A 27,937-nucleotide genomic window follows, 5' to 3' on the forward strand; every position below is an offset into this window, starting at 1 on the left:
AAATATGCAGGTCAATATAGGTTGTTTGTATCTTAAGATGCATTACATATTTTGTTTTGTAGAGACAAAGAAAGGGTGCTTGTATGTTCTAATGTGAGAACAGAGTTCTATTAAGCAATTCATGACAGAGAACGTTACAGCACATTAAGGTGATTGTTCTGCAGTACTTACTGTAAGACATTTTCTCTGACTATGTGGAACATTCTTGTTGAACTTTGTTTAAACCCCTAGCCTCTAAGTTTAATTACCTATTTAAATAGAAGCAGATCTTTTTTGGAAAAAAAAGATAAATGAAAAGGTAAGGGAAAGGAAAAACTTACAGCAGTATATAAGCATGTACATGTTGTTTAATAACCTGCAAGGTTTGTCTTTGCTTATGTCATTTTGTTAAGACTACACTGGTAACTGTAGCTGTAATCCTTTCTGTAGGAGGTGATAAGAAGATGGAAGGAGAAGCTGCATATTGCTTAAGTTTAGTGTATCATTTTGCTGGAGAAGAGAAGACAGCATTATCAGTAAGTTTATTTTAACGTTGCTTTAGCTTTCTCAGAGCCTTTCTCTTTATGTGCGCATAAAACAACTTTGCCTAGTTTTATTTAGGTTTTATTTGGTTATGATTTTTTTTTTTTTTAAAAAAAGCAAACTATTTTTGGAATTTGTTGGATTACAGTGTATTTGTGAGCAACAATTAAACTGTCAGTCCAAATGTTAAGCTACTCAGAATACGTGGAAGAAATCTGAATTGCTTTTGATGTGAAAAGCTATAGTGCTTTTTACTTGTAATCTCTTCTGATGATGCATGAGTTCAGGCTCCACTTTTCATGTTTCCCTTGCGCCTCTCGCACGTGATCATTCAAAGACAGTGCAAATTCTACGTGTGACAAGTGGGGAAGGAGTGTTTCTCCACTTCTTCATAGGTCAGTGGAAAAAGAAAGATAAGAAACAGCTTGATTTATCTGTCATCAGAGAGGTCACAGTCTTCAGTGACCCTCTAAAAATGTGGGAAAAACGTATTTGTTTTGTCTATGATTATTGCTGTTACTCACTTGGAAAATTACTGTTTCTGTTTTAGTTTCTTCCTTTATCTGTGGAGTTACTCAGAATTTTATTAATGAGCAAATGTTATAGAGAGCATTCTTTGTGGTTTTGGTTGTGGTAGTTCATCTTTCTCAGAAAGGCCAATAGAAGACATGGAGTGAACTGATTATGAATTTTCCCGTTGTTTGCTTTGCTCCTGTGGTTTAGGATGTGCTCTAGATTTTTTTTGAAATATGCTTTCATATGTTTTCAGTGATTCATGACACGACTTTTCCAAAAGCTTTGGACCACCTTTATATATAATCCTTCAATGCTGATTGGCTTTTCTTCTGTCTAAATCAAACTCATTCTGGAAAGTGGGATGTGTATGTTGTAGACAGTGCACTTCTAGTCAGAAGCCAAAAAGCCTGCTCTTACTCAGCTGTATTCTGCAGCTGAACCTGATAATGTTCAGTACAACAGATTAGGCTGTAGTTGCTTTGTGCTGATGTTTCATCTGCATTGGTTTCTTGACCTACAAGTATGAAGACATTTTTACCTGAGCAACTTTTCTTGTTAAGTTTCTGAGAGTCAGAATAAGTTGTATGGATGATGAAGAGCACTAAGACAAATAAATCAGCTAAACAAAGCCTGCATGTTCCTTTGATCTCTCCATCACAGTAAAAACTTACTAATGAACAAGACTATGTAGTCTCTGTATTACAGAAAGGGTCAAACTACCCTTGAAAGCATCAGAAATATTAGATATTCTGGCATTGTTTCCTCAGGGTCCATTTTGCTTAAATTTTATAGTTACTTGTTTCCCAGTATTGCTCCCCCATGTCTCCTGCCAAAAAGTTACAGAAATCATTTGCAAGTTTCATTTCTTTTTGTTACGTGCAGTATGGTTGGGGTTTTTTTTGTTTTGCTTTGTTTTGTTTTTGAGGAAGGTTCTAGTACCTTCAATTTTGTAATGTACTACTATTAATTTAAAATGTGTACATGGGATGTTCTGCCTTTAATTTACAAAAATACCTGACAGGTATGGAAAGCAGTATATATTTTAATTAAAGGGGAAATAAATTCTCTGTAATATAAAACATAAATGGACAAATTCTTTTAGAGCATAAGATGGTATTTTATTAATATTAATACTTTACAGAATAAATAAAGATACCTAAAATAATGACATCTCTAATGAGATTGCGTAACAAACCTATGAAGAACTTTCATTCTGAAAATATATTGTGCGTTATGGAACTGAGAAAAAGTGGTAACATTTTAGTTCCTTTTTTCCTTTTGTCCTTAGTAATCATCAGTACAGAGAGCAGTAAAATATCAGTGGTTTTCAGTGGTGTTGAACACAAGTTGTCTTCACTCTCCAATTAGAAATCATTGCCTAAAATTTACCCTTCTGTTCTCAGTTTAATGGTCTCTGTATCCAAGGGGAGCTCAGATGCTTACAGAGATGAAATCATTGCATCCCATTCCCAGAGGACCACTGGTTATCATTACACATAACATGCAGACAATACTGCTAGGAGCCAGTTTGCCTCATGGTAATATGTAGTTCATCACCAGCTTCTGTAGCATGCTAAAGAGGTCTTGCCACACAGCTTGGGACTACTCGGGTGTAGGCTCAGGGGTCTCAGCAGTTATTTTCCTGCTTTGCATCAGTTTTCATCTTCTTTATCCTTTTGTGCTGTGGTTCACCTCAGGCAGTCTCCTTCTAGGGGAATCTGAAAGGAGCAGCTGTTACAGATACCATTTCCTCCAATTGTTGCCACTTGGTTCCTTTTGCTGCTGAGTGTGCTACTCCCTCCCCCAACAGACACACAGTAGCATGCATATAAACTTGTTTCTCTTTCATTCATGTCTTCTAGAGTGGAGAAGCATATGTTCAAAATATTAATTATCTGATGCAGTAATTAAAGGTTGAAGTGATTGAGCTGCAGCCTATTAGATCAAAAATCTGCAGTCACTTTGTATTGAATGGGTTGTGTTTGTTGGAGAAGGATTTTTTGTTTGCTAGGCACTTGGTGAATAATCTAACAGAATTTCATCTGGCGCATAATCTGTGTAAGTTGATTTAATTTTATTTGATACCTTTGATGGATTTCACTGAACCTACTTAAGTGTAAAAACATGAAGATGTGCAAGTTTAAAAGCCTGAAAACTAATTATGTTAAGCGTCAGCATAGTAGGTTCATAATATTTTTCATATCATCCAGATTATAACCAAGATTATTAGATTTCCCCCAAATATGACAGGAAATATTAATAGTTCCTAATACACACATTTTATCTCAAGCATTATAGATTTTTTTTTCAGAGAAATTTCTCCATCTAAACTAATTTTGAAGTGAAAGTTGCCGCTTGTTTTTTCTTAAGACTTACATAACAAGCAAAATATTAACTGATACAGCTGTATGTCATTCAAAATCTTACATAGGGCATTGTAATCTAATTTGCCATGTGGGGTTTTTAATATACTGGACTTTTAAGAATACTTCAAATCTTGGACATCAGGGGCTTTTTCTCTTTCAATTACATGCATCCCAGGTTATCAGAAAAATTCCAGCTCCTATACCTTTCTGAGCATTTGTTTCTTTCAAATGTTCCTTTATTTTGGATATCTGTGCCTCAGTTATGTTACACATTTAAATAATAGGAGCAGGGTTCTTGAGCTGCAACTCATGCCAAAATAAATGTGGTAATTTATGACATAATGCCATGTGCATCAATTGTCAGAATTATGGTATACAAGCCACAGGCATAAAATTATCAAGAAAATTTATGAACTTATAAAGGCATCTTCACATTCAAAATGACCCTATTAAAGTAATCAGAGGTGATTTATGACCATAATTTTAATTTCTGAAAAAACCTGTATCTAAAAAACCTGAAAATTTTAACTCATGCAAGTAGAGAAAATGTAAGTAAATGTACTTGGAAGGCAGATATGCTAAAATTAGTGTACACTGTATATTTTATCTAATTGTATCTATTGTTCTTAATTATATAAATAATGGCCATATTTCTATGTGAGTTTACAACTCGAGGATCCTAACTAGTAAGAAAGTTAAAAAAGTAGACTACGTTATACTCTTTTTTTCCCATGTGTTGTAAAAGATGATTTAGAAGAGTGAGCATAATTTCTCTGAGGTTTGTTTACTAACCTATTGCATTAGTGGGAGACTGAACTTCAAGACACGCTTCTGCAAGCAGCGTCAGGATAGAAATCCAAGTTGAGATTTAAGCTTTCACTGTTTTCACTGCAGAAACGCTTAAGTGGGGCTCACAAAAACACATCGAAAGATAGTATTGAATGGAAATGATTTCAAACTTCCTTTTTTTTTTTCATCAAGCTTATTCATTTGTAATTGATATTTAGCCATTTTGATGGTGCGTAACTTTCTCAGCATAGAAAATAGGGTCATGTACAAGTTTAAGAAATGCTAGAATAAGAAACTCGTAATTCCTAGAGGCTTCACTTTTATTGGAGCAGGTTTTGAATTTTTATTAAAACTGTGCTCAAATAGAAAATCCGTATTTTTCTTAGTTAAGGAATAGAAGACCAGACAAAAACCTGAGTCAACCTTGACTGTAAGCAGTTCTGACTGATCTTGACTCGGACAACAGATTATATGCTGAAAAAGGTTTTCTTATGGAAGGTCTGGGGTTAGTGAGCCAATGTTGCAACTAAATTAATTTATTGTTTCTGGGAGGTCCCACTGCTGCCAGACATTGGTGGGATGAACATCCCTGCCCTGGTGAGGACGCATTTAGAGTACTGTGTCCAAGTTCTGGGCTCCCCAGTTGAAAAAAAGGCAGGGATCTCCTAGCAGGGGATCACTAAGATGATAAAGGGCTGAATAACCTGGATCTGTTCAGCCTGGGGAAAAGAAGACTGAGAGGGGGTCTGATCAATGTTTATAAATATCTAAGGGAGGTGGGAGGCAAATGAATGAGGCCACGCTCTTCTCAGTGGTGTGTAGCAATAGGACAAGGAGCAATGGGCTAAAACTTGAACTTTGGAAGCTCTGTGCTCACACAAGGAAGAACTTGTTTATGGTAAGGGTGATGGAGCACCAGATCAGGCTGCCCAGAGAGGCTATGGAATCTCCTTCTATGGAGATGTTCAAGACCTGTCTGGACGCCTACCTGTGCAACCTGTTGCAGGGAGCCTGCTTTAGCCACGGGTTGAATTCAGTGATCTCTTGAGTTCCCTTCCTACCCCTGCAATTATGTGTGTGATTCTCTGACAAACACAATTCTATGAGAACAGTTAGTACTGGTACTGAAAGTTACCCTGACAAAATACTTTGCCTCAAATGCTTATAGAAGTAAGAAATAACAATCTGGGCTGAGAATACTAAAGGAGATGTGAAACTTCAGGGATGTCTGATCGTTCAATTAATTCTTTGCTGTTAATTCCGCGCTTAATTTTCAATGAGGACGAAAGACCTAACATTATTTTGGATATGAAAGTTAGTCTCTTAGTCAAGGAAGGATTTCTTCCATTGGTTTATCCTAGATAATCATTTTCCTATCTGAGCCAGTTTCTTGAGAACTTGAATAAAAAATATACCCAATAGTTCTGAGATGTAATAACATTGTTTTCCTTCAGTACCTTTCTGTATACCACGCAAATTGGCACCTTGGTTATATGATGTCCTCCATAATTGCCTTGGAACATGGTATTATTTTCCTTCTGAGCCTGTTCTTCAAATTACATTTTGCTTGGTTAGTGGCATCAGAATAGCTCCCCTCAGTAAACTGGATTTCTGTCAAGATAGATGTGCAGTAAGAATATACTTTGTGAGAAAGCAGTCTTAAATGCAGTGCTGCTGCGGAATTACAGCAGTCGAGTTACACAGCAATCATAGAGCATAAGGAACAAGAAAAAATGAAGTGTGTTTTAAAAAGACAAAGAAAAAAGAAACAAACAAAAAAATCTGTTACCTCATGCATTACAAGCCTATCAGAAGATTTTCAGATTATTTCCATGTTTTCCAAGTTTTGCCATAGCAACAGTGAATGCAATAATGAGTTATTGATGTTAACCTGATTCTTCAGAAGTCTCACATTCTCTAAGACTGACTACCAAAATGCCATAAAAGTGTGGATTTTTGTCAGCTGCTATGATTTCAAATGTAGTCATGCATACACCCCAAAAGAGCAAGAAGACAGTGAGCTGAAGATTTGACTGCACATTCCATTAAATAAATCTGTAAGACATTTTCCAAATTTTAAGACTATGTTTCCTCCGCTGCTCTCAGGAATCTGAATAGGAATTTAAAGCTCCAATTTTGGGAGCTATGTGTGGAGGACATCAATTTTTGGGTTTGTTTTCAATTCCAAAATGGTATGAAAGTTGCTGAATTTATGTATATTTATAAGGTTTGTGTAGCCTTGTCCAAAATATGCATATTAAAAATCCTGAATTTAAAAATCATAGCATTTACCAAACTTCCAACTCTATTTTTTTGTAAGATTTTGCAACAGGATATCCATTATGAAATGGCTAATTTTATTACTGTGTTTTACACACATGCACCTGTGTACGTGCATGCACACACCAAACACCATGTGAGTTTGCAGAAGACCTGGAAGGGGCTAGAGTGCGGCATCAGTAAGACTTGACATGCTGAAGCATGTAAATAGTAATAATAGATATTGCCATAATATCAAGAGAAGTATTCATAAGACTCCAAATGTCTTCGAAAACTTATAGCTAATAACTGTGTAACTAGCTGTAGTACCTAGTAAACTAGTAACTCAAAAGTAGCAAAATTCACTTACTGGGGGTTCACTTGGCTCTGACATGGTGAGCACGTTCAAATGTTGAGGACAAAACTATAAAAACTCCTTGAATTTCTCTGCAAATGACTGTCTTTGCATCCATTTTTAACCAATACATTGAGAGCAGAGCAGTTGGTAGTTATGGGGAACAAGTGGAGGCTTTGCTCTGACTGTACTACTTTGGGATAGCTGCGCTGGATATCGCCTGTGGAGACGGCTTATCTTTTTTATTTCCCAGGCAAGGTACAAGCCAGATATGAGATATCAGGCTACAAATCATAGAATCATAGTATGGCTTAGTTCGGAGAGGATCTCAGAGAACATCCAGTTCCAACCTATGTGCCATGGGCAGGGTTGCCACCAACCAGATCAGGCTGAATCCATCCTATCTGGCCTTGAATGCCTCCTGAGATGGGGCATCCACAACCTCTCTGGCAACTTGTTCCAGCACCTCAATATCCCCTAAGTAAAAAATTTCTTCCCAGTTGGCCTTCTGGGCTGCAAGAGCATACTGCTGGCTCATGTCCAGCTTTTCATCCATCAGGACCCTCAAGTCCTTCTCTACAGGGCTGCTCTCAATAAGTTCTTCTCCCAGATTGTATTCTTATCTGGGGTTGCATTGACCCAAGGGCAACACCTTGGCGAACCTCATGGGGCTCGCATGCACCCACTTTTTGAGCCTGTCCAGGTCCCTCTGGATGGCAGCCTTCCTTTCTGTTGTGTGAACTGCACAACTCAGCTTGGCGCAGACTTGCTGAGGGTACATTCAGTCCCTCTGATAAAAGTGTTGGAGAGGACCAGTTTGAACCCTGGGGAATGACCACTTGTGATTGGCCTCCACGTGGACATAGAACCATTAAAAACTAGACCATATGCCCTGGCTGAGGTTTTTCTAAAAATCTAACTGCTTGTCTACTGTAACTTAAAAGATGGGATTTATGCAGGCATTTTCTATTTAATATGTTGAAACTTTTTTCTAGGTTAGCTTAAAAAAAAAAAATAATTAAAAAAAAATTATATAACTGTTGATACACACATTTTCATCTGTTTATTCCCAGAGAATAGGAACAAAAAAGACAAAGCACTACAATTCTATGTTAAAAAGATGTTACAGAGGTTCTTTACTTAATCTATTTTAGACTATATTGAATTTCTGGGTGTGCTAAACTTAGGAACCTGAAAACTATTATAATCAAGGGATAATTGCATCACATCTAAGTTTGTAGCTTATAATGTCTGAGAAACAAGAACTTTTCAGTAGTGTGTCTGTTGGTGTATTTACATATATTTACAGCCAGGGCTGCAGCAAATGGGTGAAAAAAATCTATAAGAAATTTTTAATTCTATTGGATAATAGACTTACAGAAGTCAGGCTTCTTGTATGTTTTGAGAAATGAAGCACTTGTACCCATGTTGTACAAACTTGGGAATTTCAGTACTTAAATGCAAATACATTCATAATGTACAAGGCTTTGTTTTCCTTCGTATGGTTTAGCTGAAATGAACAGGCTTTAAAAAATTCTATAAAGTAAGGCTTTTAAAATTAAATTGGTTTTTCATGTTGGTATAGTTCAAGTAACAGCAATTTGCTTAATAAATACGTGTTTAAATTTCAATGTGATTATTCCCATTGACTTCAGACTCAAATATTCAGGAGTAGCAAATGCTTAACAACTTTGCATGATCAGAACCATCCAATTGAGGTCTTGATTCAGTCATCTTACAGAAATTAAAACTTACTCTTTGGTAGATAAATAACCCAAGAAGTTAAAACACCGAAATTTCCTTGTGTGAAACCTAGAGCTTGCTGCTTCGTTATTAGAAGCAATTTGTTTGTTGTTTTTCTTTTAGCTTATGTATTATTGCAGAACTGATCAAAAGAATTGGTAGCAAAGTGTGAAATAAATTGTACTTCTAAATAAATCAATTTAACATTCCTTTGTGCTTTAAGTGATTTTAGGAATATTAATATTTAAAATATTTCTGCCTGAAATCTTTTTATGACTACGTATAGCAATAATGGCCACCATTTCATTCTGCCGTTTTTCATATTAGAATATTGCATAGTAAAAATTGTAAAAATACTATCTTTTAGCACTGAAATGGATGCAAAAGATTTCAAGTGAATGTCTGCATGTAAATGATTCAAATTTTATTCAGTCAATAAAAGCAGTCCATTAATCCTTTTACTACATTTCTCACATGGGTTAAAATTCAAAAAAAAAATATCAGGTTTTCATCTGATTGAGAACTTTTCCCTTACTTCCACGTATTTATACAGAAAAATAAGTCTTTAAGTGACAGACATTTTTTAATACCTTCTTGTTTATCACTGCAATTTTTTCCACTGTGTTATGCAAATCTAAGGATTTGTGTGTTTGCTTTTGGCTAGGAGAACTTTTGTAGTTAAAAATATCCTTTAATGAGTAGATTAAATATATTATGGAGCATGAAGGAGAACATTTATAGATCCTCTGTCTAAAAAGTAATGAGCATCGAAGCGTGCCCATGCATACAGTATGGTTAGTAAGGTCTTAGGAGGCTACAGCAATCTGACAGCCTGGTACATTCATGTAGACACAACAGTGTGATAAAAGCAATCCAGACATCTGGATCACAGTGATACTATACAAAAACATTTCTGAACAATTCACATAGTTGCACTTACCCAAATTTCCAATCTTGTCCTCCCCTTTCTCCTTGATTCTTTCTCTGCCTCCGCCTTTGTCTTTTATGTTGTGGCAGAATCTCATCTTTCCTTTATGAGTCAACTCCATCTGCTTATGTGTCAGAGTGGCCCTCATACCACACATCATATTGAGGAATTCTCAAGATGAAGGGCTGTGTTCACATCACTACTTCTGTCTCAGCACTGTTTCATGCTTGTCACTGCTCGGCACTCAGCGCCACACTGGCTTGTTTTGTCAATAACCATTTATTTGTTGCTGGAATAGTAGCAACCATTACATCTGACCTCCCTGTTTCATCAATTATGGATAGATTATTGGATGTGAGCATCTGCAAAAGCTTGCTGTTGAACTTACCTCCTGGCTGGGATTAGATCAAGTATTAAACTGTTGTTTATTGTCAAGCCAAAACTCTACTGGGAAGCCAGGGAATTCCAAGACTAGCAGACTCCCATCAGCACGCACCAAAAATTGTTTAGTATTGCCACCGTTTCCCATAAGATCATGGCCATTTATTATTTACACTTATTACTAGTTGTTATAACATACTTGATAAAAGCTCTTGGCAGGCGTAGTGTTTCCAGCTATTGTCACATCTGTCAGGATGGAAAGGGTACATAAACTGTATTTTCCTCTTTTATTGCTGTTAAAGGGTAACAGATGAAGCTTCTTCACTCCAGACTGTTAAGCCATGCTTTACTTTGAAAAAATATGCCAAAAGTGGCTGGTTTGGAAAAACATTACGTTCCTGTACTAAACGAAGATTACAGCAACCTTTACTAGGGTAATGTCTTTTGCAGTAAAGATTTTGAATTGTACAATAATTAGAAATTTAAATACCTGGCTTTGACATTTGCATAGGTTTTTGCTCTGAACTGGCTTATTTTTTTAATTGTTATTATTATTTTAATTTTAACAAAATCCTTTTGAGGTGTGCTAAATAACAGAATGATGACTGCATTTCTACAGAAGTTGTAATAACAGAGAATGAGAATTTCACTGTTAGTGGTGCAGAAGGCCAGAATTAACAGCAGTAATACAGAAGCTAATAACAAAGAAATAAGGATAAGGACAGAAGTTAGCGTCTATTCAATCATTTCTGCATTTCCTGGTTTTGAAGTTTGCTATGCAGAAAAACCAAGCTTTGAGAGTAAACTCCTGACCTCGTGAAATCCAATAGAAAGTAGAAATTTTTCTACGGAAATGAAGTTTTTTAATGAGTTGTTTTTATTTGCATATCTTCCATTCAGGATTGAAGCAAAGCACCTATGTTCTGAATGCTATATAAAGTACACGAGAAACGCTTCAGACCAGGAAAGAATCTAGATTCTGTCCTGATAGACTCTTAAGAAATAAGTGAAACATTAATCTATCTCCCCAGGGCTTTAGAGCTTCAAACAAATATAGACAGGAATAACTTGAAGTTAGCATTGCTGTGCAAGTTCATAGAGCATCGAGGTAAATATTACACTTGCTTGCCAGGTATAACAGGAGAGGAGTGGAAGGGGCGACTACTTTTCCAGCGGTGTCATCCAAGTAGCATCTTAATAATATCCACCCCTTATCACAAGCCTGTGCTCTAGGGAGAGCAATCCTAGCAGTTCAGTGACTACTCCCTCATTCCTCAGCTTGGCACCCAGTATATTAGTATGTCTTAACTGTGAGTATACGACCTGAATATTATACTACTTCTAGATGCTCGTTATGCCCAAGTACAGTCAGCACTTAACAAGGCAATGCCTGCCATTCAGTTGATGTTTGTGTATTGTTTTCCTGGGATCAATAAGCTCTGCTATAATCAATACATTAAATGAGCAATATAATTTTCTTTCTGCTGTTCAAACTCTTGCACACAGTGTTTTGTCCAAACTAAGAGTACATCCAAGTTTGCAGAGTGGAAATCTTCTTTGTTCTTACTCAGAATTGCCACAGGCATGTACCCACTTGAATTATGGTAATAAGGGCTGCACTGGTATTGAAATGTTACCAAAATGTAATCTAATTCAGTATGTTACTGGTTAAGGGGTAAACACTGATCTAGAAAAAAAGCCAAAAAACAAACAAAAAACAGAAAATTGCAGAAAACGATTCTTTTACATTAGATTGTTATTCTTTTATTAAAATGTTGTCCACCTCATGTACAGTAGATGGCACTTGTATAGGAAAAATGGCAGTTTCAAGAGGAAATTTGCATTCTCAACTTCAAAAACATGAATAAATTAAAACTGCTCTAATTTTCCTGTAGAATACCTGTGTGTCTATGCATTCTCCTCATAAGTGGGGTTAGTGAAAGCAGTTGCAGTGGAATGGATGCATAGGTTCCTTTCTGTTGTGCACACTTCAAGCTCCAAAAGCTTTGCAGTTTGGCCCCTGTGGTGAATTCAGCATAATACAGAAGATGGGAAAGGTAAATCCGTGACAGAACCTCTGACTGATTTTTCTCATGATCTACAGCAAATGAATTATCAGAGTTACAGCGTGAGCTACTAAAAAGTATCCGTTTTATTTTTAAATATGCATTTATTGGGGAGCTGTGGGACAGAGTTCGCTGAACTGGAAAATGCCTGTGCGTATGACAGTATTGTTTTTTTATTTTCACTGAATGGAATGGAAAAGATTATTTGGTGACTGTTAGCGTAGTGTGTTTTCTTTCTGAAAATATATGGGGTACTAAGTGGTACAAGGCCAGCATTGCTTGATTGCATTTTCTGTCTTCCGCATCTATTGTTGGCTCTAGAAAAAAATATTGTCAGATGCTGCTACCCAGGCTGGGCTCTGGCCTGCTACTGCAGTGCCTGTCAGAAATCATTAGCTAGTGTTCTCTTTGACTAATGTTGCAGCTGATTGTCTGATTCATGTTCAGGATCTGTAAATGAGGCAGAAGCATCTTTACTGTTCACCAGCTGTGAAATGGCTAAACACTGTTAGATTTTCAGAAATCAAAATAAATGTGTTTCCAATAAAGTTTGACAATAATATCAAGTGCCAAGGCTGAGAGCAGAACTGTGGTTTTGTGTTTTTTAGAGTTACAGTATTATAAATCAGTGTTATCCCATCATGTTTTTGTCAGAGTAATGTTTTTTACCAAAATGATAAAGTACTGCCAGTAACATTAATCTTATGTTGACTTGGGTAGGCATTCTTTATTCAACATAAATTCATGCCTTCAATTGTTACTCTTTCATCCATTATCCCCAGATGTACATATTGAGTTTTAGTGAAGCCTATGTCCTATTTTGTTAGTATACAGTGTGTAGCAATGTGTAATGTGTCTCTGTATATACGAAAGGAATGCAGGTGTGAAATCAGCAACAACAAAATTTTAAAAGGTGAGATTTTTGGGAGAGTGGATGGTGTTAGTGGCATAACCTCAGGAGGGTCACATGGCAGAATGCTGAAATAACGGAAAAGCAGATCTAGGTCTGAGATCTGACAGATGTTTTTCTTGGCTAAGGAGGCAAGCGTGTAATTCATCACTATATACTATATATACTATATAGAATTAGTGCTAGAGCTATGCCACAAATAGGATCTACTTTGGGAATTTACCCTTGTTATTTTGCTTTATTTCTGTGCTGTAAAAATTGTAGCCACGGTAGACTTGTGAAGAAACAGGAATTGCTGTTTCTGTAATCAAACTGCTGTTTCCACAGTAGCTATCCTCCTTCCAGATGCACCCACATGCAGCTGGTATGAAAAAAGAAATCAAAACAATCATACAATGCTACTTCAGATATTTTGATTTCCATTCTGGAGTGATAAAAAATAATTTTTCACCCCTTTTTTTTTCCCAATATACAACAAGATAATAGCAGATGGTGCTTTGAACAGTGATCTGTAATGTGGAAGATCAAGTTGAAGTCTTCACTCTACCACTTCTCCGAACCCTAGAGAACAAGTTACTGAAACTCAGTCTTCATTTCTGTATCGGATTTTTATTTTCACTTTATTTTTTTTAAGAGGCAGTTTTTATTTTTTGAAACAGTCCTTGTGCATGCTCACAGAGGGCCAAAAACCTAATTTGTGAACATAATCATTGCAGCTTTAATAGTCTTTGTTTTGTTAGTCTTACCTTATTTTTTCTTTCTAAGTCAAACCATGCATTATTTTAATTGGTTCAAGTTCATATACCATGAAACTTTCCCACGTGTTGGTTGGAATATGAAGTACTCCTTGAAACAACACAGGAATTTTACAACGATGCTTGAACCTAGCATCATCAGGATAAAACTGTTGCAAGAGCATCTTTTATCAAAACTCTCGGTACATAGAAAATTAAATAAGTAACTATGTATTGCTCCTTCGGTAACTCTAAATCTCTGCAAACTCTGATGTTTTGAAAAGGCAAATCAGCTAGATTTGTATAATGCCCAAGCCCACTATTTTAAATGTATATTAATAATACAGATTCTTGTGTAGTTCCATTCAGTATTTCTTTACACAATTTTTATTTGCATTTCCTTACCAGGAGAAAAATTACCAAAATGAAATTTTAATGTACAGTATTTACCATTAAATACTGGAGCAGAAGTGTGTTCCCTTAACAAGCAGATATTTGTTCTGCAGTCTAAATCAATTTCTCCTTCCTTTGTGTAATGGTAGTTGTATTCCATAAGATCACAAACACAACAAAACTGCACATTCGTTATGCATATTTATGTTTCCAGCACTAGTTATTGACATCTTCCACCTCTTCCATGAATGGTGCTGTCTTCTGCACAGGTAGGCCAAAATGAAAGACCTGTTTCTGACTTACACGTGTGTTTAAACAGAGAACAGCATTCAAGGGAGCATGTAAATTCCATGCAGTCTGGATGGTCAGTCTTCCCAATATTTATCCACTTATGAGAGTACTAGCAGGTGAATGGCCCAGCCATGCCCACTCAGTCTGAACTCTTACCATGAGCATGTCTTTTCTTATATGGTATTCATAGGAATACGCATAGATTAACTGGTTGTTAATACCCCTTGAAAATAAACCTGGACATTTTACTGTCCACTTAGTGTTTTCAGGGTGTTTACAAATTCTGGTAGCAATCACTATGTCAATTCCATTTGATTCATCATCATCAATGGTCTGTAATTTTCTTCATTTCAAACGATAATTAAAATTGTACTATAATTACAAGAGTCTCTGAGTGAAATCCTCTAATGTTAACGTATTAATCCAGTGTTTTATTCTGCTTTTCCTTTTCCTTTCCTGTGAATGTTGAAAATGAAGCACAAATCGTAGGTGAGGAGGCCCTTTTTTACATAACCCGCATAAATGGATCCTGGCATAGAGGGGAATAGCTTCTTACCATCATAAATGTGTCCCTTTCTGTGTCCCCACCAAGTACCTGAAGCTGGAGGAGTTATTTGAAATGCAGACATAGAGTATTTTTTTCATATATTTTCTATCATAATCTGTAAATATTTCTTTCCCCAAGATTAATTCTTTTAATCAATTAATTTTATTTCATCTCTGTTTAGAATGAAACGTACCATTTTTGAAGATCTTGGATTTTAAATGAATGTTCCTAGTTAAAAAAAAAAAAAAGACTTCATTTATTTACTTACTTGCCTCTTTTTAGCAGATGTTGCAGAGATGTAGTGAACTGACCTTTTATTTGAGCTGCTCTGGCTGTGGCTTTTTCTTGGTTTTCATCTGTACTTTTTAGGTTTTGTGATATTTTTGAAAAAACAGCATAGCAGCCTAAGCCTTGGGCACGTAAGTAACCTTTCAGTGCTAGATAGGAACCACTGGAGGCCCTGTGTCCTAGTTTAATAATACAGAGGTTAGTTTGAAGTGGTGGTGATTTTCAGTCCAGTACATAAAGTTTTAGAAACCTGCTGCTATCATGGCAGGCTTATTGACATGGGCATTGTTACTTCAACAAATGTTGCAGGTCCTCTGAGCTAAATGTAGAACCAAGAATTCTTTCTTGGACACCTGCACATTACTGTTCCCAGCCTGGATTATCAGAAGGACAGACTGCAGGCCTTCACAGCTATGCTTATGCATCCAGTTTAGGGTGAGTTCTGAATTGATGTGACAAGTTCGTAACAGTAGTGCCTTCACTTTTTTTGTCATATCATATGCATCAATAACTCAATTGAGAATGACCTTCACGTACAGGATGCAGTGCTGATGCACAACATCATAACACAACTTTGATAAGTACGTGAGGAAAGATAAGGAGCATGTTGTACATTAGTAAGCCACACATTTGGTACACACAGAGCTTCAGTAACTGAGAAATAGGAGCCTTATCTAGCAATACATCTATGTGTAGCAAAGCTTCTTCAAGAGCTAGGAAAGCTGTGCAGTAGAAACAACAGTAGAAATGGTGACCAGCATAGCGTTAGCACACACAAGTTGTATTCTTTTGAAGCACGGGCTTTGCCAGTGACAGGGGATGCATCTTAATAGGGAGTGCCCTATCTTTTACTTTACCATAAATAGGCGTCTTGGGGCACGCAGGCTACTGTCACATGTCCCTGTGCATCTCCCATCCCCCTTCAAAGCTAGTAAATGACATTCACTACTCCTTTCTTGGAAATGTGCAAAAAGGATTTCCATAGATAGTCTTTGGAGATTTCCTGTGTTCTCATGTGTGTAATAGGTTGGGTCAAGCAACAGAGAGGGAAGAAGGAAAGAACAGGATTTAATTTCATATGCATTCTCCCTTCGCCACCGTTGGAAATAAAAAGGTTGAAAAGAGAAATTACGCAATACAGGTGATGTCAGTGTTAAATTAAATTAGGATCATATGTTTTTGTGTAGTGGCTGTAAGCCCTCAGCTGTGGGAGAGGTCACGATGAAAGAGTATATCCCAATATTAACAGGTTGCTAGCGTGCATGAATAATTAGTCATAAATGTAACAAAATTACCTACGGTATTTTAAGTCAATCCTTGCTTAAACATGTAAGCTGTAGTTTATTCAGCTCTTATGCACTTGAATTGTACTAAGAAAGTTCTCATAGTGATATTTTGAAGAAAGAAAAATAAATAAATTGTATTTGAATGTATTTTCTAAAACTGTATGAATACAAAGGGCACTGTCTTACTGTATTGATTCATAGAAATTCATGAAAGCACAACTTTTTGAAATATTTTAAATTATGAATAAGGAAATTTAAATTATGAATCTGGAACATCTCTTCATTTTTTGCAAAGCTGCAAAGCGGAGACATTTAAATACAAGTTTCTTTTTAGTTTGCAGTTATTAAGTAGTATCAAACAACTATGAGTGATGATCAAAAACTTGTTTCTATTTGCAACTAATTAAAAAAGAAATGCAAATATGGGAAAACTTTAATTTTGCGTTTTATATGAGCACAAGAATTGCATGCGCACGCACACACACACCCAAAAAAAAAAAAGAAAGAAAGAAACCCATAGCATTGTATTTATTGGGTTTTATTTTTCTGTTTCACAGATTTTGAACACCTCTATAAAGATCTTCACAGCACTGTGTGATTCTGCAGGCCTAAGAAGAGCATATGAAGCTATAGACAAGATCCTGGTAAGGTAGGTTAGCACATCCTTGTCTGGCTGTCAGTGCACATTCATTCAACTGTGAAAGACTTAAATTGTTAGAGGTCTGTCGCTTCCCATTACTGACTGCTTAAATTTTAAGCAGCGCCCTTCTTGCAGTAAGTGACCCTTTCATTGAAAGTTATTTTAGACTCTTACAATTTTTTTTTAATGTATGATCCAAAGCTTTTCTGTACCTATAAACAGAATTTATGCTTCCCCCCATCCCTCCCACCCCCATAACTTGAGGGCTTTTTTCTTCTTTTTTTTCTCTTTCTTTCTTTTTTTTTTTTCCACAAAATTGGGAAAGGTCTTGATGAAGAACTGAAATCCAGGCGTATTAAGAATATAGTATGGTTCATCACTTTGATACAGTTTGTTGTTCATATTCTGAACATTCTGAAGGAGCGCACAGGATAAGACATTCAAAAAGCCATGAAACAGACTTAAAAGATCAGGTCCCATTTGCAAAATTTGTGTAAGCTTAACTGCAAAAGATGGTGCTGGTACGCTAGCTATTGCTATGACTGACTTTTACATTCTTGGCTACCAGGACACAGTGAGACAGTAGAAGTGAGGTGTCTGAGCTCTCAAGAGCATTCATGAGTTCCTTGAATTTACAAAAAGCAGTAGTCTGGGTAAAAAGTGGCCTGTGACAGCCAACAGGGCATACCTAGAAAATGCATATTGAATTTCCTTTCTCTGTTTTAGATACTCTGGAATAAAACCACCTACATGTATTTAGTATGAAGCCCAGTGGGAGGCCAGTCACAAGCAGTAAACCCTATTACTGATTAGTACCTTTGTTAACAACCTGGATGATGTGATCAAGTTCACCATCAGCATATTTGTGATTAATGTAAAACTGAGGAGAGGTATATGATATACCACATGGTTGTGTTACCATTCAAATGGATCTAGCCTCTCTGCAGAAAAGGGCTAATGGGAGTCTTGTGAAGCTCAGGAGAGGAAAAAGCCAAGTCCTATACCCTGAAGGAATATCCCCAGGCACCACCAATACAGGCTGTGGACTGACTGGAGGGAAAGGAGCTTGGCAGAGAAGAGCCTGGGTTTTCTAGTGAACAAGAGATCATGAGCCAAGTATCCCAACTAGCCAGCAATGTCAAGTCATGGCAAAAACAACCTGCATTACTGAGAGCATTGCCAGCAGGTCAAGGGACATGATCCTGCACCTCTACTCAGCACTGGTGAGGTAGCCTCAGGAGCACTGTATGTGCTCTACCTCTCAGTGCAAGAGAGACTTGAGCACAGTGGGCCAAGACCAGCGAAGGGCTGTAAAGATGATAGACTGGAGCATCTATCAGCCCATGGAAGAGAAGGCTCAGAGGGGATCTAATCAGTATCTCTCAAACAGCAGTAAAGAAGACAGAGCCAGGCTCTTCTCAGTGGTACTTGCTGACAGGACAGAAGGCAATGATCACAAATTGAAATACATGAGAGTCCACTTAAATACACACACAAAAAATTATTGTGAGGGTGAATGCTGAAACAGGTAGTCTAGAAAGGTAGTTGGATCAAAACAACCTTCAAAAATTATTCAAAACCCCCAGGACGCAGTCTTCTTCTATTTGACCCTGTTCTGAGCCAGGCAGATGGACTTGACATCCATCTCTTCCAACCCCTTAACTATTCTGCGTCTCTGTGATCTTTGTCTTAAGCAAGTCCTTCTGTTTAAATGCATTTTTGCTGTGTGTTGCTCCCTAATAGAAAACATTCTGTAAACCAGGATGACAGATGATATTTCAGACAAACTTACTTTTCAAAACTCAGCAGCAGTACTTTTCATTAAAAAGTTTGGACTGCTCCAGTTCTGCTTGTTCTTCCTTGGTACTTGGAGGAAAAGGCATGAAATAGCAGTGCAATGTTATGTAGAAAAAGCTAATGTAAAGAGAGGCTATTAAATTTTTAATTTAGAAAAAATACAAGTTTCTGTTTACTTTCATACTATACTTTTGGATATTTGCTTGATATAGCAAAGGAGTCAATGTCTGGTAAATTTAGAAAATATTGGATGATTGCATGAATAATTGCTGTTGGTAGCAGTCTTGAGACTCAGCTTGATCACTATCTGTTTTGTGGGGTTTTTTTAGCCTTACCTAGACTGGACTTGTGCAAGTCATTTTAAACTTGATGGATAATGCCTTAAAAAAAAAAAAGAGATGATTGTATTTCTCTAGCTTCTGAAATAGTGCATTATAATCTTAATGTCTGTGAGAGTCTGTACTGAAAGCCTTGTGACATATTGGAGAAAGTGGCAGAGCCCTCCCTTATGGCTCAGAAATTGTCTATAGCTTTGGAAATTTTTTTGAAATCTTAGCTACAGATGTTTCCACAGACCACAGGAAACAGAAAATCTTTATCATCTGCATTTAGGCATGTCATTTTCCAGGGAAATATCTGACATAATAGCATCATGTTCTTGACTTATTCTGCCAGTGTCCACCATGGTAATGACTTCTTGTGGACGCATGATTTATACATCCAATTCAATCACATGAGCAATCCTATAAAAGGTGCATATTTTCATAAAAGTCTAATAGGAGTAAAAATCTCATAGGGCATTTTAGCATGAAACTGGAAAATGAGTTGCCGTAGATGTGTAATCTCTTCTGCTGAAGTCATCATAACTGTTCTGTGGGATCATGAATGACTATATCTTTAGGAAATTGCATTTTATGCATTTAGGAAGGTGATGTCTAAGGAGAGAGAAAGTATATGGCTGTGAAAAATAACATGTCGATGTTTGAAGGAACTATAAAGTATTGGATCTTTGAGCAAGAAAGACTGTTTATCATGTTATCAGGTCACGTGCAGGATGAAGTGTTTCAGTAATCCTTCTACCATACTTTGTATACCTCAAGCTGTAGCGCTTTTAAAAGTACTTACTTGAAAAAAATTGTTGACTGTACCAACTGGCTGCTAGTTGGCAAGTAAAGTCCTAACACTGAGAACCATGTTTCTAGTATGTGTCAAATTATTTTCTGCTTGCTTGCAAGATATTATATGCCCTAACAATTTTTATATTTTCTGTGCACGGAACATAGATTTTTATATGAAATACAAAAAATGACCAAAAATGCATCATAACATTTCTATCAATTCATGAAATTAAGAAACCCTTTTTACATTTTCTCCTGTCACTGATTCCATTTGCTTTATTACTTTCAGCCTCTAGCCCACAAACTTCGTGGCACAATCAACAAACCCCTCAGTGGCTGTTTCATCCCTGCTCTATTTGATTTCTCCACTCTGAGTAAATGATTAAGTTTTCATGCATTGGTTCAACCAAAATCTATGTTCACTCAACCACATCCTTTATTGATTACTTCTACTGCAAACAGTAGGCCAAGTGTGATATACATAATTGGACAGTTGTCAGGGGATGTGGGTGTTAACAGTCCTGTTTTCCCAATTGGAAACTGGAATCACCTTGATACACAAATATTCTGCACTGTTTCATTCTCATTCCTTGGACCGAGGAGTCCTTTTCCTCAGAATATATGTTTTTAACTCTCAAAGGTCTGGTTGAATGGATTTAATGATTGTATCATATAATATGCTCTTCAAGTTGCACCTGTGCACTGCATATAGAAAACTAGAAAAACTGGAATTAATATTTGTCTAACATTTTAACCTTGTCCTTTAACTTATATAAATCATATGCTGGATTTCTGTTGGGATACACTCAATTTTCTCTTCTTTGGAAAAAACATAGGTTAAAAAAGAGGTTTCTAAGCTAAAATTTAGTAATCTTTTGACATTTGGCATATGTTTTTAGTACGTTTAATACGCTCATTAAAATACTTAAATTAGGAAATTGTATTAAATTCAGCCCTGCTGACTGACAACTAAGTCTTACTTTGAAGTATATACATGAACATTTCAAACACGTTAGTTTCTATTGTTTTAGCATCCTTTTATAGAAGTCTGGCCCTTTTCAGTCACATAGAGATCACTGAAAAATTGTAAATTTGCTGTGATGCTTTACTGTGTTCCCTCTCCAGTGGAAGACTCTATCCTATTATAATTACTTCATTTTATAAGGCAGAAAATTGCAGACTCATGCTGGCTTTTGAAAGCACAGATCACTAATGTGGTTTGCAGTAAAAGCCGAAATATAGATGAAACCTAGTCAGTCACTTATGGCAGGAATATAACTTGAAGGTGTTTTAAAATAGAAAATAAATCATAATTCTTTATCACGTACAGAAATTTCTGTTTCTGTGAGTTTCTTAATTAAGAGACGGCATTTTCTTTCTTGCTTGGTAGCTTGACATTTAACATGCTGCACTCCTAGATTAGTGGCTCAAGTTCATGGCTCATATTGAGGTCAGCTGCAGTAACACTTCAGCCTTAAAGGGAAAAAGAGCATAATGCCTTACTCACAAGAAAACCTAGATATCTATTATATCTTGTAACCATATGGTAGAGATCTGACGTTGTTAATAAGACCGGCTATATTAAAAAAAAAAAAAAAAAAAAAAAAAAACCATAGAAATCTGCAAGTGTTATTGCCAATCTACATTAGCCAGTTTTCAACTTAGATTCAGCTGTGACCTCAGGTTGCTCTGATCTCACTGGGATTTGGAGGTGACACCTGCAATTCACAGTTTATAGGTTTGCCTGTGTGTCTCCAGCAACCTTTGATCCACCCAGCCAAAGTGCAGTGTTATGCTCACGAAAAGTCATCCCTCGCATTAAGAGACAGCACCGTTATAGAGCTGCTGCTGTATTGCCAGGGTTGCGTAGCAAAAAGTGGTGAGGAAAAGCCAAGCTAGGCAAGCTAGCATTCCTGCTTTCTCCTCTTGTCAGGATGTGAGGTCCAATTGTTTTGAAAATATTATCAGCTGCTCAGATGGAAAAAAAAATAGAGGTTTAATAAATGGAAATTCTGAAAACCCTGCAAAATTGTCACCAGCATTTTAACTACTGTCCTTAAAATAGGGCACAGTTTTCTAAAGAAGTTTAGGGTTTTTTTAATTTCACTCAAGAAAATCTGATTCTGCCTTCAGATGTTCTGTGTGAACTGGTCTGGGTACAGGAAGCTTCGAAGCAACCATCTACAGTCTAAGTTTTACCCCAAAGCAGATGAGTCATCGTAACATAGACTCAAAGAGGAACAGGGGCATAGATCCTCAGCATTTGGAGGCACCATCTGGGTGAATGTTTAATTCTGTCCCTTGTCCTTTGCTTCAGTCAGGGAAAGGTGGCTGAAAGTCTTGCGCGCTTGGAAGAGTTTAAGAAGGTTGCTGAGAATGCTCATCTAAGCCAAAGTGTGGTGGATGCATGTGTGTTGATCGGGAACATTTACAATGAAAGAGTAAGTAAAATATGCCTTAAGTTTTGGGATGAACCTTTCACACCTTACTTAATACATGGGGTATTGTTCTACAATAGGTAAATGGAAAGTCCAAATTCAGATCAGAAGAACCTTTCAGTGTTGAGAAAATCACAGATCCAAATCACAGCTGGGGCCATGCATGCTCTTAAAGAGCCATCAGTTAACTCAATTGAAATTTTATTATACATTAAAAGTCGTGCTTTTAAAATATGAATATATATTATATTGCGTATTAATATGCAGTTTTTAATCTTAGCTTGACTTCTTTACATTCTCTCAGCCAAATTTATGAAATGGGTGCAGCAAAGATTTTGTCAAAGGTTAGTATCGATAGTACAAGGGCTTTCAATTCTTTATGTTCCATCCAACCTGGTGACTCCAATTTGGCCTGTTTAAATCAGAGGATGGGCAGTGACAGACAGTGCTAAGCTAAGGGCAACAAAGAATTCCCTTTATTAGGGTCACTAAGGTCTTTTAAGGTGCTTTATTTCTGAGCCATATGCCAGTCTCTGAATTTGCTTATCAGGCTGGGCAATGCAGAAATAAGGAAACAGTTATACTAAATATAGGAATACCCTTTCTAAATCATGCTGGATATTTCTGAACTGCACCTTACATGTTACTGGTGAAATGCTGAAGTTTTCAGCTTGTATATATGTAGGTACACAGGCATATGCAGTAAACCTCATGCTTTCTAGCTCTTACGTGTTTCTGTTGTCAAACTTTTGGCAGAAATTCTTTAAACAGGTTGATTGTTCTTTATTCATTACTGAGTGCTGATATGCCTAATTTTGCTGTCATGTTGTATTTAAGCAGGAATTTATTTTCCTTCTTCCCTTTCTTTTTTTAACATTTCAGACAGCCTTTAGCAGTCATACAAATTGTGATCTGCAAAAGCAGTTAATCAAGATCAACAAATATGAAAGTAGGCTGTACTTCTGGTCTCCACAATGCAGAAGGGAATTCCAATCTTACTATGACAAGTAGAGAGTGACAGGATCAGACATCTCTGAACATAGTTTCAGTCAGGTCAGTTTGTAGCATCAGGGCAGCAGAATTCTTCACAAACTGGAGAGCTGGGAGGCACCTTCCAGCCCAGCTATAATTAATTTGAATATTGGACATAATTTGTCTATCTGGCAACAGCCAGAACTAGTTTTTTCAATATCAGGTAAGAGATGAACATAATGATTTGCTCGCAAGATTTTTTTCCCCTTTGACTTGCTTGTTGACTTCTTTTTTGGTTTGTTTTGCTCAGAAAAACATCAGACTTTCTTCTTTGTAGGCCCGGGGTCAGGATTTCCACCACAAGAGATCCACTGAGGGGAGAGAGCTATCAGTAGAAATAACTTATGTTTTTCTATATAGTTACATTCATTTACTATTTTCTTCATTCCTGCTTGGTCAGCAAGTTCAGTTTTCTTCCTGAACTTTATATTTTAAAAAGTAGCTTTTATGCTTTTCTAACTCTTCTCAAGGTACGTAAGTCATTCTGAAAGTAATGCCTCCTGTTTATTTCTACGGAAACGGCAACAGATATGAAGAGCAAAATAGCACTACTGGATAGAGCAGATTTTCAGCTACAAAACGCTATTTTTCACAATAGTCGAAATGGTGTTTTCACCAGTGAGCAAGGAGCCTGCATCCCACTCTCACCAAAATATGTATGGCCATCTTTCAAATCTCTGTCACCTCTGTTGAAACACATCACCCACCACTTCACTGTGCAAACCTCTGCTGTTTGGTCTCTAACAATGTTGAGCAAATGTAGATGAATGTTAGTGGGTGCCATATATTTCCACATGCAGGAATTCAGTGACACACCTTTGCTTCATAAGCATTTCCGTGTCAGACACCATTTTGTTAGACTGCCCCTCTGCTGCCATCTGTCCCATGGCAACAACGTAGTCAAATATTGGTAGGATGTAGCCTCTACTACCATCCCACCACAGCTGCCTCTGATGTTGTGAGCCAACATAATAAAATAGGAGGCATTATTTTTGGAGCAGCCCTTGTGTTATCTGCTATAGTTTATAATCTTTTTTACTGGATTAATGAATTTTGGGTTTCTGTACGGTTCAGATAAATAGATGAAATCTTTGGATTTTCTCTGTTTAGGAATGGCTGATGTATTTTTCCTTCCTACTATTTCTCTTTTTGTTTAATTAGGAGTAATGTCTTTGAGCATACAAACTTTTCCTCCCATAAATCTGTAGGCTTTCATTTCTGTTCTTTCCCTTGTTTTGTGTTCACCACTTCATTAGCCTCGTTTGTTTTTTGTTTTTTGTTTTTTCCATTTAAAATATTTCTTTTCTAAAATTTATTATCCCAGTAAATTAGGACTTTTCCTCCTGCAGGTATGACAGTGAAACAATGGTGATAATTCCTAATTGGCCTGGCTGAAATTGGTATTAATACTTCACACTCGAACGGTGATTTGCATGTTCAAAATACTATCCAGGCAACTGAAAATGATCCAGTTCCTGATAAAGAAATGAGCATTCTTTTCTGTATTTTAAAAATCAAGCTGCAAGGGAGAGTGCTTTCCTTAATACTGTGCCATGAGTCATTCGATGAGTTGGACTCTGAGCTGCAAAATCTCCCAGGTGCAAGAGGAGCAGGTTCTAATAACAAGGTAATATACAGGTGACTGCAAGTGGTTTTTACAATTGTTTTTATTCTTTTTTTTTTTTTTTTTTTTTCTTCTCTAGGGGAATTACGACAAAGCTCTTGAATATTTCACTCAGGCTTTCGAGGCAGCAAACACTTTAAATGATTTGTTCTTAGCTAATGAAACAAGGACTTATTGTGGCATTGCAAAGGCTCATAAACTGATGGTGGCATTTAACAGCCATATAGAAGCAGAAGATCCCATCAGCCTCAAGTACTTGCTGGCATGGAAGGAGAACAGAAGCGACATGTGCACTGACCCTCTCACAGTCGGTAAGACATTGGTTATGAAGCACATTAGTGCTGTATTGTCCTCAGTGGTTAAGTCATTTTTCTTGTAGAGTTTTATTAAATTATTTCTTGAGTTTAACCCTATTGAATTACCCTTGTGTTGAATGAAGGTTAGATTTTCTCCTTTGTGTGTTTATTTTAAAGACAGAATTAAATAGGTTTAAAGACAATATAGCAGAGAAAAACAGATAGCAGTAGTTGTTACGGAAGATAACTTTTTCTGTGCTGTTTTTTCCGAAGCATCACAGTAAGCTTTGGGTAAGCGGGTCTCTAAGTCTAGTCAAATGCCGTGGTTTTAAACTTAAGAAGAAAAAAATCTTAATTTGCAGTCAATTCTTTAGGTACAACCAAAAATAATTTTCCTGTTATTCTAAGTAAGAAGTGTGTTCTGCTTAGCGTCGTTCACATTGTAATGAATTCAGAAAAGCTTTCTGTTTTATTTTTGCTATCCTAATATGTAAGCAACATTGTGGAGAGGAGGAAAAACTCTGTGATTTGTCCACCTTGTTTCACTGTCTCAGATACAGAACGGGGAAGAACTTGGTGTGGAGTAGACTTCTTTCTTCACTGGCAAAATTTTCATTGTCTTTTTTTTCCCCCTGTAGTATATGTAAATACAAGACAAAATGAATTATCCATTATCAGTGTACTGACACAAGTAAACTGTACTGCAGTGAGGAAGAAATACAGAAATCTACTCGTTTGAAATTTTCTTCTCTGTATACTTGTGAATCTTGAGGAAAGTGGAAAGAGAGATCTGCCAGGGCAAATTTATAGTACTCACAATGGAAGTTTGGAGATCCAGAGTTACTGTTTATAGGTACTGCGTCCAGAATTCCCCCCATTCTCATATTCTCAAAAACAAAGAACTGCTTCTCTATCTTTTTTCTCTGTCTTTCTTCTGTAATTTTTTTCTTTCATAAAATAGGAAATGTTAAGAATCGCTTTGGTAATTAATTGCATATAGAGAATAAATAGTAGCCTGGTAATTCGTGGTTTCAGATGTGTCAGGACATCAGATGCTGGAGATAAGGGAGAGCTATGAGACAAGGACATTCATCAGCATGTGGATGAGTTAAGAACTGTTTAGTTTTCTAGTGATGCTAATAAGGCAGTTTCTCTTTAATGAGAATGCATTTCTTTGTCAATGTCCATTTATGTATATTTATGATTTTCTTTCCTCGGTAAGTGAATATCCAACATCGTTATCAGAAACAAATTTTGTTAGCTGGCAGAGTTAGCTTGTTCATGTCTCCTGCAAAGAGGTGAATTTTTAGACCTTCTGTGCAGAATGTAGTGAAGATGACAAGAATGTCAGCAGAGATGGTAAAAGAACTCAATGTCAAGCAACTTTGCATGTGTTTCATATGAGAATCATTAGTTGTATTTGAAGTAAAGACAGAGAGACCGCCAACAGAAGTCAGCAATGTCAACAGCAAAAAATCAAACACAGAAACACGAAGAAATAGAATAATCTTCGTATCTTCAGTATGTGCTTTACTTCTTGCCCTTACGTGGTTTTTCATTCAGCTTTTACAGTTTTCTCTAGCCAGTTGTGATGTTCATTTGTATCCTGAAATGTGTGTGTTCCTTTAAGCTCAAGTTTCTTGCTTCTCTTTAATAAGACTTCAGGGATAAAAAGAGAGTTATTAGTGAAGCTCTTTATGTCCTGGCAAGCATGGTAGCAGAAACAAGCTTTGCCTGCTGAGATTCTTTACCTTCAGCATTTCTACCTAGTTTACAGTGTTATTGATGGCATTACAATTTTCATTTTAGTTCCAGTAAACTCTAGGAACCCTGTGGCTACTGCATATTTAACAGCTCTTCCAGTTCAATATCATTTTTCTCATTAGTGCTCCAAGCTTACTCTCAAGATACCCAGATTACATCCAGGAAAACATAGTGTCACACTGTCAGCACAATCTGTAACACTCTTCATGCTTTGTGTGCCAAATCTCTAGTTAGAGCTGGCATTACACTGTTAATATTTTTCTCTGGCAAAACACGAGCTGGCACCTTTTCAGCATTAGGATTCACCAGCTTTGAGTTCCAGGTACAGCCTTTATTCTATCATCCAGCAGAATGTCTGTGCATCCTGTGATGAACTTACCGCTTTGGAAATTCCTGCTGCGATAACAGAGCAGTATTTCTTGCTCTTTCAAACGGATCAGCATTGATAATCCGCTAGATTTTTCTCAGTCTTTTTGAGGATAAAACTGCTCAAGACAAGACACAGTAGTAGCTCTTAATCCGCAGGGGAATTTAATGAAAGGAAGAAGGAAGGTAATAAGTTTTCATTTCTAACTGATCTGACTGGATATATTTTCCTATGACAAAAAAAAAAAAAAAAGTAGTTTCTGTAGTCTTATAAAAAAAAATAATTAGGCTGGTGGAGGAACGATAACATTTAAATCCAAGTACTGCCAGATACGATACTTTATGTCTTTCAGCAAAGATATATTTTCTGAATCAATTTGTTTGTTTCAATAACCAAGCAGGAAGAAACCGTAACAAAGGTTGAGGTAAATTGAGTATTTTAATAAAATGGATGTTTTGATCAAAGCTGTCGTGGAAAAAAGGGACAC

At 36.7% G+C, this 27,937-nt stretch overlaps 1 protein-coding gene across 1 annotated transcript in view; it reads left to right on the forward strand.

Moving 5' to 3' along the window:
• Positions 1–27,937, forward strand: part of TTC29 (tetratricopeptide repeat domain 29) — a 118,547-nt gene that overhangs the window by 48,033 nt on the left and 42,577 nt on the right. Inside the window, exons 7-10 of the mRNA XM_042828428.1 lie at positions 430–515; positions 16,932–17,023; positions 22,247–22,370; positions 25,103–25,334. Of these exons, the coding sequence (XP_042684362.1) occupies positions 430–515; positions 16,932–17,023; positions 22,247–22,370; positions 25,103–25,334 (534 nt within the window). The remainder of the gene's footprint in view (positions 1–429; positions 516–16,931; positions 17,024–22,246; positions 22,371–25,102; positions 25,335–27,937) is intronic.

The sequence above is a fragment of the Centrocercus urophasianus genome, unplaced genomic scaffold (assembly GCF_019232065.1).
Source record: "Centrocercus urophasianus isolate 14NV4802_14NV808 unplaced genomic scaffold, USGS_Curo_1.0 seq_3, whole genome shotgun sequence".
Taxonomy (NCBI): Eukaryota; Metazoa; Chordata; class Aves; order Galliformes; family Phasianidae; genus Centrocercus; species Centrocercus urophasianus.